The 15,088-nt window shown below is 43.3% G+C and overlaps 1 protein-coding gene, 1 long non-coding RNA gene and 1 other non-coding gene across 3 annotated transcripts in view; 2 read left to right on the forward strand and 1 right to left on the reverse strand.

Annotated features, from left to right (window-relative positions):
- SACM1L (SAC1 like phosphatidylinositide phosphatase) overlaps window positions 1-11,870 on the reverse strand; it is a 61,075-nt gene extending 49,205 nt beyond the window's left edge. The window contains exon 1 of the mRNA XM_070577157.1: window positions 11,643-11,870. Within this exon, the coding sequence (XP_070433258.1) occupies window positions 11,643-11,674 (32 nt within the window). The 5' untranslated portion in view covers window positions 11,675-11,870. The remainder of the gene's footprint in view (window positions 1-11,642) is intronic.
- Window positions 11,857-13,839, forward strand: LOC139076157 (uncharacterized). The gene is made up of 3 exons (XR_011527474.1): window positions 11,857-12,164; window positions 12,507-12,684; window positions 12,782-13,839. It is a non-coding gene; the product is annotated as an uncharacterized lncRNA (long non-coding RNA).
- Window positions 12,090-12,162, forward strand: TRNAR-ACG (transfer RNA arginine (anticodon ACG)). The gene has a single exon. It is a non-coding gene; the product is annotated as a tRNA-Arg (tRNA).
- Window positions 13,840-15,088: the final 1,249 nt, after the last annotated feature.

Consider the following 15,088-nt stretch of genomic DNA (forward strand, 5'->3'; position numbering starts at 1 on the left):
AAGTTTGAACAATTAAACTGCAGACATTAAGTTTCATTTTAGAAGTGATTGTGATAAGCAGAATTCTAACAATGTCCCCCCAAGATCCCCATCTCCTGATTATTCATTCAACTGAGGCACTGTCCTGCAGATGGAATTAAGGTTACTGATCTACTGGCCCTAAAATATGGAGATTATCTTGGATGGTCAGGGTGGGCCCGATGTAATCACATGAGTCCTTAAAAGCAGAAGAGGACAGAAGCGTCAGTCAGAGCTGTGGCAGAAGGGGAAGGGGAGATTTCAATCATGAAAAGCATTTGACAAGCTGTTGATAGCTCCTGAGATAACAGGGCCACATGCAAGGATAGAAGAGGTCTCCAGAAGCTAAGGGTGGACCCAAGCAGACAGCAAGGAAACAGGGACCTTGGTCCCATAACTACAAGGAAGTGGATTCAGTCAACACCCTAAATGAGCTTGTAAGTGGATTCTTCCCCAGAGCCTCCGGTATGGAATGCAGCTCTGCTGACACCTTGATCTTAGCCCAGTGAGACTCCTGGTGGGACTTTCGACCTACAGAAAGTATGAGATAATACATTTGTGTTGTTTTAAATCTCCAAGTTTATGGTAATATGGTAGAGCAGCAGTAGAAAACTAATACAGTGATCAAATCCCCTGTAGAATGAAATAACTTTCACATTAACCCCTGGCCAAAACACATCCACCAACAGAAACACTTTATCTTCCTGGCATTAAGGAATGAGATGCTTCCCTCATTCAATATCTCAACGAGATACTGAATTTTTTTTTTTAAGATTGACACCTGATATAACATCTGTTGCCAATCATTTTTTTCTTCTTTTTCTCCCCAAAGCCCCCCAGTACGTAGTTATATATTCTAGTTATAGGTCCTTCTAGTTCTGCTATGTGGGATGCCACCTCAGCATGGCTTGAGGAGCAGTGCTAGGTCCCCACCCAGCATCCAAACTGGGAAAACCCCAGGCCGCTGAAGTAGAGTGCGTGAACCTAACTGTTTGGCCACAGAGCCAACCCCTCAACTGAATTTTTTGATACCTGGTGTTTGGGTTTCCAAGTGATAAAACTTATTAAAAACTTTACTTTTTGTTGTTGTTGTTGTTAAGAAGATTAGCCCTGAGCTAACATCTGTGCCAACATTCCTCTACTTTGTATGTGGGCTGCTGCACAGCATGGCTTGAGAAGTGGTGTATATCCACAGCCAGGATCCGAACCCATGAACCAGGGCCACTGAGGTGGAGTGTGCCAAACTTAACCACTACGCCACAGGGCCAGCCCCTTAAAAACCATTTTTAATGAAAAGTCTTAAATTTTATTAAACCAAGGTTTTTCCTAGTTTCTTAATCTAAGTAACAATGTTTCCTTGACTGACTAGGGTCTATTTTGAACACACCATTTCTGTGCCATCCTACCAAAAGATGATGCCTTCAAATTCTAGTAATATAGTATCATGAAAAAATTACAGAATTTAAACTCTTATAAACCTGGTGTGAATTCCAACTCCATGCTTACTATCATGAGTCGCTAAACAAACCACTGAACTTCCCAGCTCAGCCTCCTCTCCATTAGAAAGAGGTAAGTGATAGCAGAGGGTAAACAAGAGAACACATGTGATATGCCCAGCACTAACGGGCTCCAGAGAACAGCAGCAGTGTTCTATTACTAAACGACCTCAGACCACTGGGCTTTGTTTAACTCTTCTGCTGTCTTTAGTCTCTGGACAAAGCCATCATTTTTGCCCCTTCTCAGCTGCTTTAGTCTTACATCTGAGACAAGTTAACAGGCTTCAGATAAAATGCGAGGATGGCTACACAGTCCTGAGCAGAGTGGAGTCCACAGTTATTATACTCCTCTTCATACTGCTCAGGGGTCTATGTTCTTCTAAGCTCACAGCTATAATTGGGGAGACAGAGTTAGCACAATTTACTTCTCCACACAAATAGTATGTTACTTCTTTAATAACTAATGTTATTCTTAATATAAAAAGATGATTAGAGCATCACAGCTGAGTGAGCTTCCCCAGTAATCTCTCCCCTCCAACATACAATGGACAGGACATTCATACTCCAACAGAGGACATCCAAACACAACACAAAAAACATCTGAGAGACCCACGCGGCCATACGATGCAGGGCAGAGAGGCTAGAGCCCCCCTCAGAGGAGGTGGAACAGGGTAAGAGAAAACTTCACTCCCTCCCATACAGGCTGCAATCTGGGACAGGGGGAGGCCTCCTAGAGGGAAGAAACAGGGAAGGAGACACAGGAACATCAAGGACCCCCCGAGGGCCCTTGCAGCCTAGAGGGAAGACCTCTACCCGGGCAAAAGCTTTCGTGGTGTGGTGACCTTATCAAGCCAACACCCCAGGAGAGCAGATAGTGAGAGCAGAGCGAGAAAACCCTGAAAGCATGCAGGAGAAAGAGTCCCTCCCCCTCAGCCACCCAGCGCAGCTCCAGCCCCTGGGATCTCAGCTGCAGGGAGAGGGCTCAGAACATGGGGCTCTTGACCCCCACCCAGTGGTGAGAGGCGGTAATGTGATCAAATAACACCAGGATGCAAAAAAACAGAGCCACTCCCTCTAGCAATATCAAACATTATATTAGTTCTCCAGACCAGAGAAAAAATGACAAGTACCTAAGGACACAAAAATATGTAATCTAAATGACAAAGAATTCAAAATAGCTATCATCAAAAAACTCAAGTTAAAAGAGAATGTAGAGAAACAATTCAATGAGTTCAGAAGCTACTTCATGAGAGATTGAAACTATAAAGGAGAATCAATCAGAAATATTAGAGATGAAAGACACGATGGAAGAAATAAACAAAATACAGATTCCCTGAATGCTCACACAGACATCATAGAGGGGTGTATCAGCATAATTGAAGACAGACATGTTGAAATGCTCCAGGTAGAGGAGGAGAGAGAACTAAGACTAAAAAGAAATTTTAAAAGTCTCCAAGAAATATCCAACTCAATTAGGAAATGCAACATAAGAATTATAGGTATACAGAAGGAGAAGAGAAGAAGAATGGAGCAGAAACTGTGTTCAAAGAAATACTAGCAGAGAACTTCCCAAACCTAGGGAAGGAGATGAAAAGCCATGTGGAAGAGGCTGCCAGATCTCCTAAATATGTCAATGTAAAAAGACCGACTACAAGGCATATAGTAGTGAAAGTGGCAAAAGCGAATGCAAAGAAAGAATACTAAGGGCAGCAAGGCAGAAGAAAATAACCTACAAAGGCTTTCAGTGGATTTCTCTGCAGAAGCCTTACAATCTAGGAGAGACTGGAATGACATATTCAAATCTTTGAAAGACAAAAACTTTCAGCCAAGAATACTCTATCCAGTGAAAATATCCTTCAGATATGATGGATAAATGAAAACTTTCCCAGACAAACATAAGCTAAGGGAGTTTATAGCCATGAGACTGCCCCACACACAAAAAATCCTCAAGAAGGCCCTTAATACCTGAAAAAAAAAGGGGAGACAGGGGTTACAAGCATGGAGTAAGGAGATAAATAGGTAGAATCACAGCAGGAGAGCAAATACTCAAGTATAGCATTAAAGACAAAGGGAAGGGAAAATACCAAAAACAAACATAATCAGGTCATTTCAACCACGAACTCATAACACAAGATGGAATAAGATGTGAGAAAAACAACTTAGTGAGGGAAGAGGAAAGGGACTGAATCGGTTTAATCTTGGTTGGTTGTCTTTTTGTTTTGATCCTAGTTTCTTGCCTTGCAGAAGCTCTTTAGTCTGAGGAAGTCTCACTTGTTTATTTTTTCTTTTGTTTCCCTTGTCTGAGAAGACATGGTTTTCAAAAAGATCCTTTATGTTCAATGTCAAAGAGTCTTCCAGGGGTTTTATGGTTTCAGGACTTATCTTCAAGTCCTTGATCCATTTTGAGTTTATTTTTGTGTATGGCATGAGATAATGGTCTACTTTCATTCTTTTGCATGTGGCTGTCCAGTTTTCCCAACACCATTTATTGAAGAGACTGTCTTTTCTCCATTGTATGTTCTTTGCACCTTTGTCGAAGATTAACTGTCCATATACGTGCAGTTTTATTTCTGGGCTTTCAGTTCTGTTCCATTGATCTGTGTGTCTGTTTCTGTATCAGCACCATGCTGTTTTGATCACTATGGCTTTGTAGTACATTTTGAAGTCAGGGATTGTGATGCCTCCAGCTTTTTTCTTTTTTCCTCAGGACTGCTTTAGCACTTCGGGGTCTTTGGTTGCCCCAAATGAATTTTAGGATTCTTTGTTCATGAAGAATGTCATTGGGAAAGATTAGGAAAATCATGCAACCCTCTTCCTGTCAGGTTCCCAGAATGCTGGTGGCCAAGTTTACATCATCCCCCTCCCGCACCCCCACAGGAGCTTTGAAAACTGTCTCTGAAGAAACCTATTGGCCCAAAAGAAAAGATCTGCAACTGCCGACCTTTAGCCCTCACTCACCCCAATGAAAGAGCTGAGTTCCCGCACAATCACCTAGAATGAAGGCCACCACTGACAAGTCCTGACCCACGAACAGACCTTCCAGTCAATTTTTTAGTGACTCATTATTAAACATGAAATGACAACCAAGGAGTACCAGATATTTGAAAAAAGGTTCCATCACAGAAGATAAAGCTCAAAACAAACAGAAAAATAACTTTGGGTAAACAAACTATGCTGAGAACAGAACAAAATTTCAAAATACATTTATAATTGATAACCTCAGAGAGAAGACATTGTATTCATGAAACAAGAACAGAGCGCTACAAAAAAAGAACATTCAGAAAGCAAGAACATGTTCTCGGACTGACAGCAGAAATAATAATTTGAATATTCAACAAAAGGATTGAAAAGATGAAAGTGAAGAAGTCTCCTTGAGAACAGAATAAAAAGATAAGAGCTGTAAAACAGGAAGGCATAGGAAGGAAGAAGGCTGGGGGAAGAAGGAAAGAGGAGGAGGAGGGGGAAGGGGGAAGGTGGGGATGAAGGAGGAGAGAAAGAAAGAGAAGTGGGGAAGGAGGAGAGAGAAAGGGGCTCGATTAAGGATGTTTAACATCTATTTAGCAGGAATTCCAGAAGCCCACGCAAAAAAGGAAAGAAATTATCAAAGAAATAGTGCAAAAAGCACAAAACATCAAAAAAACTCAAGCCAAAGGACAAATTTCCGGATGGAAAAAGCCCATCAAATAAATGGAAAAGACAAACACCAGGCACATTAAGTATAAAACTTCAAAACACCATATAGAGACAATCCTACAATTTCCAGGGGGAAAAAATCAAGAGAAAGAAGCATTGAAATATTCAACAGACACACTACTGGACTGTTCAACAGCAAGGAGTTTAAAATTCCAAAGGATGATAATTTCTAAGTGAGAATTCTAGACTCCGCCACACTATCAAACAAGTGTGAGGATAGAATGAAAATATTTTCAGATGTGCGATGTCTCAAAAGATACCTCTCTTTCCCTCTTTCTTAGAAGGAAAGAGCGTTTCATTAAAATGTAGTAAATCAACAGAGTTAGACTTGGAGTCCAAAACTAGAGAGAAGTGAAAGAAATTCTCATGACAGTGGTTCCAGGACAACAGCTATGCAACAGGCCTAAAGAACGGCAAGTCCAGACCAAAGCGGGGGGGGGGGGGGGGGGGGGGGGCAGAGAGCTCCAGAGGGAGAGCTCAGAGAAAACAATGAGTCCACAGCTACCTGAGACATCTGAGAGGAGTTTTACTGCTGTCACAGAAACTGAAGATGAATCAGTGACAGGTACATTAAAAAAAGTCAAGTAAATAAGAAGAAAAAAGGCACTTCTTAATTCCAAGGAAAAACAAACGTTTTTATAGAGAAATGTAATAATAATATACTACTGACTTCATCTGAACCATATCTACAAGATCATAACAATGTGAACACTGAATATCTTACCATAACTACATTGAGGGGATAGGCAAGGAAAAGAGAGACAGGTACTAAGTTAAATTGTCATCTTCTGAAGTAAGAAGTCATCACTAAAACTGAAAACAAATCAAGAAACAGCAGTACACGTAACCATGTTGTTTAGAAATGCGGAGTAAAATACCAGAAGAAAATGCTCAAAAAGTTGAAAGTAGATGTCTCTGGGACAGTGGCAACTGGGAGTACAGAAGGGTGCTCTTTTAGTATAAGCATTGTTTACTTTCAAACCATATACAGGTATTAGACTAAACATTAAGTTTTTAAAAATGTGTTAAAACAACAGAAACAAAAATAAGAGTAATTGTGGATCAAGGTAGAGTTCTAGCCCAAGGGCTATGGGACCTTTGCCAGGTGTTACCTTTCAGAGACAGATAGAAAGTAGAATGAGGGTTGCCAGAGGCTGGGTAGAGAGGGAATGGCAGATTGTTTTAATGGGTACAGAGTTTTAGTTTTGCAAAATGAAAACACTTCTAGATATGGATGGTGGTAATGGTTGCACAGCAATGTGAATGTACTTAATGTCAATGAACTGTACACTTAAAAATGGCTAAGATGATAAATTTTATGTTATATGTTTCTACAATTTAAAATAAAATTACTATTTGCATAGCCATGTCACAAAACTGTAGCAAGTTTTTTCCTCAAAAATCTTACAAAATTAAAGGCTAAATGATCAAATTTACCATATCTCTCGTTGAAAACATATAGGCACAACAGTTTACTAGATTTGACGAGAAAAGGAAAAAATAAGTAAAGAAAAGTCCTCGGAGCCCACTATGCCCATACCCAGATGGTGCTCCTCTCATCACCCCTCATCCATCCTCCTTTTGGGTCCCAGCAGTCTCCCCATCACTGAGCCACTGCCTGGGCACGTCTCCCACAGCCCAGGTTCATCTCAGACAACGCAGGAGTCCAACTTGATGCCAAACCCAGCCAATATTTCTAGGAAGTCAATTCATTTTGATTCCATCTTCTTCCTCAAAACCCCAAGGTCCCACCCACTTCCTATTCTCTGTACATCCTAAAACTCTCTCTAAAAATAAGACTTCTTTGGGGCTGGCCTGGTGGCACAGCGGTTAAGTTCATGCACTCCACTTAAGCAGCCCAGGGTTCACCGGTTCAGATCCCAGGCACGGACCTATGCACCACTCATGAGCCATGCTGTGGCAGGCGTCTCACATATAAAGTAGAGGAGGATGGGCACAGATGTTAGCTCAGGGCCAGTCTTCCTCAGAAAAAACAGGAGGGTTGACAGCAGATGTTACCTCATGGCTAATCTTCCTCAAATAAAAAAATAAGCAAAAACGAAAAAGAAATCTAAAAAAATAAATAAAAATAAAAGTAAGACTCCATCATAGGACCAAGCCTGAACACCACCTAATTTGAAACTCTAATCCACAGCAAAATCTTCCAGAGCCCCAGGCCCTCCAAAGAATGTTTTCTACTAGTATGCTCTGGCCTCACTCAGCTTGGCCCAGCCCTAACGCACCCTGCAGAGTGCTTAAGAACTATCCGGACAGCTAAACTTGCAGATACCCAGGCCCCACTCTGAGAGATTTTCACTCAGCAGGCCTAACATGGGGCTTCAGAACACGCATTTAAAACAAGCACCGCAAGTGATCTAATGCAGCCTGGCGCTAACCAAGACCCTGAAGCCCCAAACCAACTAATGCCTTGGATACAAACTCCATATCATCTGTGCCTAAATTTATGAGGATACTCTTAGCTTCCCTCCATCATTCCTTACAGAGAGATGCGTGAATAATGTGAACATTCACTCTACTGGATAGATTAACGTCTTCATCACAGTGCAGCTTAGTTTACACCTGTCCTCAGGGCTGCACCGCATCTGCCCCCACTGACCTCACAGCTATGACAATCTTGTAAGAAGAAAGGAGACTTCCTAACAGAGGAAAAAAGGTTTCTTCAGAGGCAAGCTGCAGCCTGATTCACTTTCTAAAGGATTTCCTGCCATACACCTCTTTCAGCTAACCTTTTAAAAGAAAAAAACAGGCTTTAAATGTTTCCAATAACGGATTTCTGTTCTAATTGTTTTGTCATTTCAAATTTATCATTGTCTGACATTATCCACGCCTACTTGACTGGTTTAAAAAGAAAAAAGGAGTCGTAAAACAGTATATTTAGAACTTCCTGGATGTTTAAAAAGTATGAATTTTAAATTCTGAACAAATCAATATTGTTTTCTGTATTCAAAATGCATATGAACACGCCAACTATTTTCAATTACAAGTGACTCATTTCTGCACCAGACATGTCCAAGGACTAAGGCAAGAGCAATCTGATAAGAGGAAAAAAAGGTAATTTGAATAATGCAGTGTAATGGAAAGATCAGTGGACACTGGGCCTGCCGTGTTCCAAGGCCGGTTCTGCCATGGCTTGGCTGTGTGACCCGCTGGTGGGGCCAAGGGCAATTACTTCCCTGTCTGTAACAATGATGGAGGATATACATCAACCTATGACTTCACAGAGGCATTGGAAAGACAACACTGTGCACGAAATGACTTAAGCTGCTGCCACTTCAAAAGAATACATTCCAAATTGCCCCAGATTGTGTTCTTTTTGAAGTACTGGCCGGTGTTCTACACTGCCAAGTTCTTTCCATGTACTCAGGTGATTCACTGAGGACCTGCTCTGCACAAGCCTTTATGCTAGGAACTGAGGACTAGAGGAGAAAGCAAAGTGTTAAGCTATGTCTAATGTGTTCTACATATTTGCAACCTAGCTGGAGAAACAAAGTCTATATAATGATTTCACCATTTCTAGGCGGCAGAGTGAGTGGTTCAAACAGTGCTATGGATCGATGATTCTTTCAGTCCTCTTGTCCACGAGACAGTAAATACACCGTTTATCAATCCGAAGACAAAATGAGCAAACATGTGGATGTCTGGTGCCTAGTCCCTGTGACAGTAGACTGTTATGGGAGCTCAGTAAAGGGAAAGATGTGGGAAAAAAAAAAGCTTCTCAGAGAAGGTATCTGTTAAGTATGCTAGATATCTCACTGACACTCTCTTTCAATCCTTAAAACAATCTTGTGAAGTAGTAAATTCTCATTTACAGATGAAAAACTGATTCAGAGATACTAAGTAACATGGCCAGGACACAAAGCAACCAGCAAGGTCAGGATTTGAATCTAAGTCTGTTCTGACTAAAAAAGCCTGAGGGCTCTCAGCTCTACCATGGATGTGATCAGCGTGTAAAGAGGGGGAGAGGGGAGGAAGGCATTCTGGGTAGAAGGATCAAAAGAAGTCCAAGCTTGAAGTTAAAAGAGGGTGGCCAACTCTGGTAGAGTAGGGGAAAAAAGCATTGGGCAGTTACGTGAAATAAAGTTAGGGATAGATTGTGAAGCAGCTAGAATACAGATGGCTAAGAAATGTGAGCTTAATTCTATCGGTCAGTAAGATGAAATTGTAAACAGAGGAGCAGAGGATGAAACCAGGGCATTAGGAAGGTGAACTTGATAGCAGGACAGAGATGAACTGGAGAAAACGCATGTGATAATATAGAAAAATTATTATTTAAAATTCCAAGCAGTTTGATATTTGAATAAACCCAGTAGTAATACTAAATCTCTTGTATGGATCTTTGTTAAAACACACATCTAGGCACATTTTAAAAAATGGCTATTATGTCCTACTAATTCTTATATGGATCAGAAACCACTTCCACCTCCAAATGCATCTAAGAAAAGAATACTCCTTAGGTGAGAGGCCCTATCTAAAAACCCGTCAGAGCAGGAAGGGCCAGAAAGAAGGAAGAAGAGCAGAGGCTCCAACTCACAAACTCCTTACTAAAGAAAAACAAAGTTGCACAAAAGTTGTGTCTTCACATTTACAGAAGTGCTCAACACTTTTTTCCAGGAGAAAAAAGGGAAGGACTGACAAATTAGAGAAGGACTTTCATATAACCCCACATTTCCTTTTTCATCTAAACAAATGTAGAGTTTCCACTTCTCACAAAAATCAATACAAAAGCATCAGCCTCACCACTTAAGGGCCAAATTTCCTTTCTCTTTTACAGATATAGAGCTCTTTTTTTTATTTTCGGTCTGGACTGGTGAATTTAGTGCCTCTTTGGCAGCTCATAAACAATCGTAACTCTCAAATTCTCCATCCCATTCAATCTTTGCCACAGGAAAATTCAATTGCATTCCGTAACCTAATGCTGAGCTGCATCAAGCCAGGGCTGCATACTGCTTAAACACACCTGAGACCTGGGGTAGGATCATATTAAACTCTTTAGTGACTATCAGATAGACCACAATAACCTAATTAGCAAGCAGAGCACAGGAAACACTTGCCCAGCCATTATCTTAGTCAAAAACACTTTGTGGGACTCATTCACCAACAAAGTGATCACCTTGCAAAGGGAAACTGGGAGAGAATAAGGAAACTTGGCGAGGAAAATGTGGAGGGAAGCATGCAGCTGGGGTTTTTCAAAGAGAATTACGGTACACAGAAGTGGCAAAGGTAAAAAGTAATCATCATCCTTCCTGCAAAATATCTGATGTTGAGCAGAGCACCTCACTTCCAATTCTGCACCCCTAACTTTAAACTGAACCTTCCAGAAAGTTAAGTGAGCTTGCGCTTCTGGGGAGCACAGGAAGTGCCCAAACCACACTGTGAGATCCTCATATCCCTACAAAGGAAATGTGATACCAATGCCTAAGTACGAAGACATTTTAACTTATTCAGGGAGGAATAAGTTTCTCAAGAATTACATTTGCTTCCGCTGCCAAAGACATTCTTGGTCTACGGCCACTGGATTTTCAAACAGTCCCGAGGTAAAGCATTAAAACCAAAGTGAGGAGAAGAAAGTTATTCACAGGTAAGAAAAGTGTAAGGGCTGAGGGTCATGCTAAGGGAAATACATGTTTTTTATTTATCCAGGACAAGCCGAAACCCCTACAAATACCTAACTTACAACTCTAACGACCAAAGCCTTTTTATTTCTCAAAGCCTCAAGAACTTGGTTTTACCGAAAAGTCAATCTGCGGTGCCAAAACTACCGCGATTAGCCTCTGGCTGTCAATGCGGACTGAAGAACCTACTTTACGCTTGCGCTGTGTAAAATTTAAAGCCAAGTAAATCTTCCAGGATCTTACGAGTACTGACTGTACTTTCCATTTCCCCTGCATCCTAAAGACTGGTCAGGCAGGCTTCGATGCCCAGCGAGAGAAAGGTGTGTCAATTTGTGCGTGGACTCAAAGGTGCAGCCGCTCTGGGCCCATTAAAATAAGAAAAAAACTTCCCTTCCAGCTCAGCTAAACTGTAAGGATAAATTTAGCCGCCACCTCTCCAAAAAAAAGTGGGGAGGAGCGCGCCTCGAAGGGCTGCACCCAAACGCCGACCCCGGCGCGCCGGGAGCCGGTCGGCAGCTTCGCCGTCCCGCCGGGGGCGCCGAGGCCGGGCGGGGCGGGGAAGGGCTGGCGGGACCGTCGCTCCCCGGCCCGCGGCGACGCGGGCGGGGCCTCGGGGCGGCCGCAGCCCACACGCTCCCGGAAGGGCCGCGCCGGGCGAGGAAGGCGGGGAGGGCGCGGGGCTCGCACCCGGCCCGCCGACCGGACTCGGGAGTCCTCCCGCAGGCCGGCGGCCCGCACCTGCCGCCCCGCCCGCCGCCCCTCGGGCCGTCTCGGTCAACGGCCTCCGGCCCGCGGGACTCACAGCTTCAGCTGCTCGTAGGTCGTCGCCGCCATCCTGCACCAGCACCTCCTTCCTCCTCTTTCCGCCCGCCCCGCGCCGCCACCTGGGCCACGGCGCCCCCAGTCACCAGGGCACGGCGGCTGCAGCGCTCGGCCTCGTCCCGCCCCTCTGCCCGCCCCGCCCGGCCTGCTAGCGAACGGGAGGCGGCGGTGGACAAACTTAGTGCGCGCGCACTAGTGAATGCAAGACGTGCTGCCCCAGGCGGTGCATTGGAGCGCAGGGGAGAGCGCGAGACGTCGCCGCGGCGGATTGGCGGAGCGCGTTTGCTGGGGAAAGGCGGAGCATGGGCAGCCGTGGGCCCGCGCCGCGGCGGCTCGCGCAGGGGCAGAGATGTCGTGGTTGTGTCGACGAGCGTGTTGAAGCTGTGTAAGAGGTGATCTACATTACAGTGCAAGTTGTGCCAGCACGGGGCCAGTGGCGCAATGGATAACGCGTCTGACTACGGATCAGAAGATTCTAGGTTCGACTCCTGGCTGGCTCGAGGTGTGCTTTTTGCCACATCTCTTTTTGAGACTACAGGATCTCCTTGGAAAGGACTATGGCTAAAGTGTAGAAGTTGAATATCTTTAATTTTAACCCTACTTAGCCCGAAATGTCAACTTTTAAGCTGTGTTTGGAACCCGAAGTTGTGTGAGGTGGTTTGTAAATTGCAAAGCGCCTTATTAACGATGTACAGTACATGAGGAGTCTCTGTAAATGGGGTACATATAGGAAAACACCTGGAAAGGTGGCTCTTTGGAGTCGGGGTGTACTGTGGCCCGAGGTTAGCTAGCAGATGACACAAAAGCGCATTTTAGGCAGCAGTTCTGGCCTTTTTTCCCGTAGAGCGGAAGCCCCTGTGGTGAAATGGAAAGCGGCGCAGTCCCAGTTTCCCAGGATGGGGTGGGCTCCCGCTCTACCCCTCTGCGGAGAAGGAAACCCTGCAGCGCGCCTGCGCGCGTTAGAGGGGGTCCGCAAAGTGCCAGGAGTCTACAACCCCGTCCTCGGAGCTCCGGGTCCAGAGGTAACCTGGCCACCCAATTCCGTCGGGAAACCTTAAAACAGCGGTGTTTTTACAGTAAGAAGGCCCTAGATAATCTAGTATATTACCCATTTTCTAGGTGCCTGGCTCGAAGAACTGAGGCGGCCCGAAATGTCTACCGCAGACGGGACTCGAACCTAAGGAATGGCTGAGACGTCGAACACTGTCCGTTAACCAACCAATCGATCAATCAATTATCTCTCCAATATGTTTTTTCCTCCTGAAGAAATTTTAGAAAATTTGTAAAATACGGAAAGTTATTGGGAATAAAAATAACGCGAATTCCCATCCCGAGATTATTACATCCCATCATTTTTTTCCCATAGACTTTTTTTTCTTCCACACTTTTTAAAATATGGGTATACCTATACCCATATTTTTCCAAATTTGGGGTTGTGCTAGAAATGCCTTTGTGTCCTCATTTTGTCCCCGTAGCTTTTTGTCTGAGATTTAAGGTCATTAAATATTGTCTGCAGATATCCCATTGGAGAACTAGGTATTTTAAGCACTACCCTTTTGTTGGGAATCTGGGTTATTGTCAGTTTAACACTTTATAAAAATAACCCTCTGTGGAATTATTTCTGAATGTCTTATAAATTTCTAGATGTGGAATGATCAGATGGACATTTTTAACGTCCATTTCATGGACATTTTAAAGACTTTTGGTACATATTTTCAAATTGCCCCCCCCAAAAATTAAACCAATACACACTTCCATCAACAGCATGTTTCCTTGCATGCTAACCCACACTGAGTATTATAAATTTCATTATGATTTCTTTGCAATTTTCATAATTGAAAAACAGAACTTCCTTTTACTTATTACTTGATGTATATATTTTCTCTTGATGTGTGTACTCCATTTTTTCTTATCCATTTGTTAGACTTTTTAATATATTAAGGATATGAATTCTGGCTATCAAACACATTACAATCTTTTTCCAGTTTATCATTTACCTTTTCCTTATAATACTTTTGAACCTAGGGTAATTTTCACTTTTATATATTCCAATTTACCAAGATTTACTTTACGGTTTCTTCTATTGCCTATGTACTCTTTTGAAAATGTTTTTTGTTTGTATTGTTTTTTCCATTTACTTTAATTCATTTGTAAATAAATTTTGTTAGTCGTCCCAATGGAAAGATCAATTAAGGGTTAAAGCCTGTCGCTCTTATTGAGCAATCATGGGCTCTAAGCTCTTTACTTGCACTAATTGAATCAATCTTATAACAATCCCTTAAGGGAAGTTTGGTTGTTATCCCCATTTTTGCATGTGAGGGAACTAAGTTTGCTTAAGATCATTGAGCAATTAGGAGGCAGAGCCTGAGTTACAACCTGAGTCTAGGCTCTTGATCCCAAAGCCGTCCCACCTGTGGATAATGCATGTCAGAGTGGACTCAGGCCCACTTCCCTGTCCGGGCATGAATGGCGATCACATACGCACCTCACCCCTTTCTCCCCTGCTAGTTAGCAATCAGAAGACCTCATCTCTAGTCCTATGATGATTCTACTCACCAGACCTTTCCTCTCCTTTAATAAAACAGGGATTTAAGTTGCAGCCTATCTCGTAAGGCTTTAAGGAAAGAATGTTTCCAGCTGGACAGCCACCTCCCTGCAGAGAGCTCCCACCTGTGCTCTCTGAACACGTCACCATGTAGAAATTCTGTCACCGCAGAACTAAGAGACACAAAGCCTGACCTTTCTTTGCCAATTGTGTAACACAAGCCAAGGCCTCTGTCAACATCAGTGAGACTGAAAAACAGAAACTGATCCAGGCAGAAACAGGCATTCTTTTGGGGTTTTTAAATGCTAAACAAGCCAAAATCGAATTCTAGGGAAAGCAACATTCAGGAGAAGAAATCAGCCAAGGATAGGTAATATAAATTGACCTCTTTACCAAGTTTTTTCTATAGCAAAATTATGTTACCTATGTAAATAGAAATATTTTACAAAATCTGCAGAGGCTTCCCATGGAAACAATCCCAGCTACAGATGAAGCTTGTTGGTACCATCCAAATGCTCTCTGCAGCCCACTTTTACATCCATACTTCTACAGGAGAGTGTGGCTCCCGAATGCTGCGCCCACGCATGGACTTTTATTCATTCTGCCTGTTGTGGGGTCTGCATTCCTGCTAAGTCTCCAAACTGGGTGTGTTCCCTCTCTCTCTCCATCATAGGCCTGCTGTGGGCCAGGTCCCATGGGCAACACAGGGCCCACAGCAGCCTGTCCTTGCGGACTTGGATCAGTTGGAGGAATATGTGTGTAACCAAGTGGTGGGTTGCGTTAGGCTGCCTTACACACCTGGGGGTATCTACATAACCAGGACTTCTGAAAGTGTTGCACACTTGGGCTGTCACATACCTGGGATCTTCTCCTGGACCAGA

This window comes from Equus przewalskii, chromosome 15, assembly GCF_037783145.1.
Source record: "Equus przewalskii isolate Varuska chromosome 15, EquPr2, whole genome shotgun sequence".
Classification (NCBI taxonomy): Eukaryota; Metazoa; Chordata; class Mammalia; order Perissodactyla; family Equidae; genus Equus; species Equus przewalskii.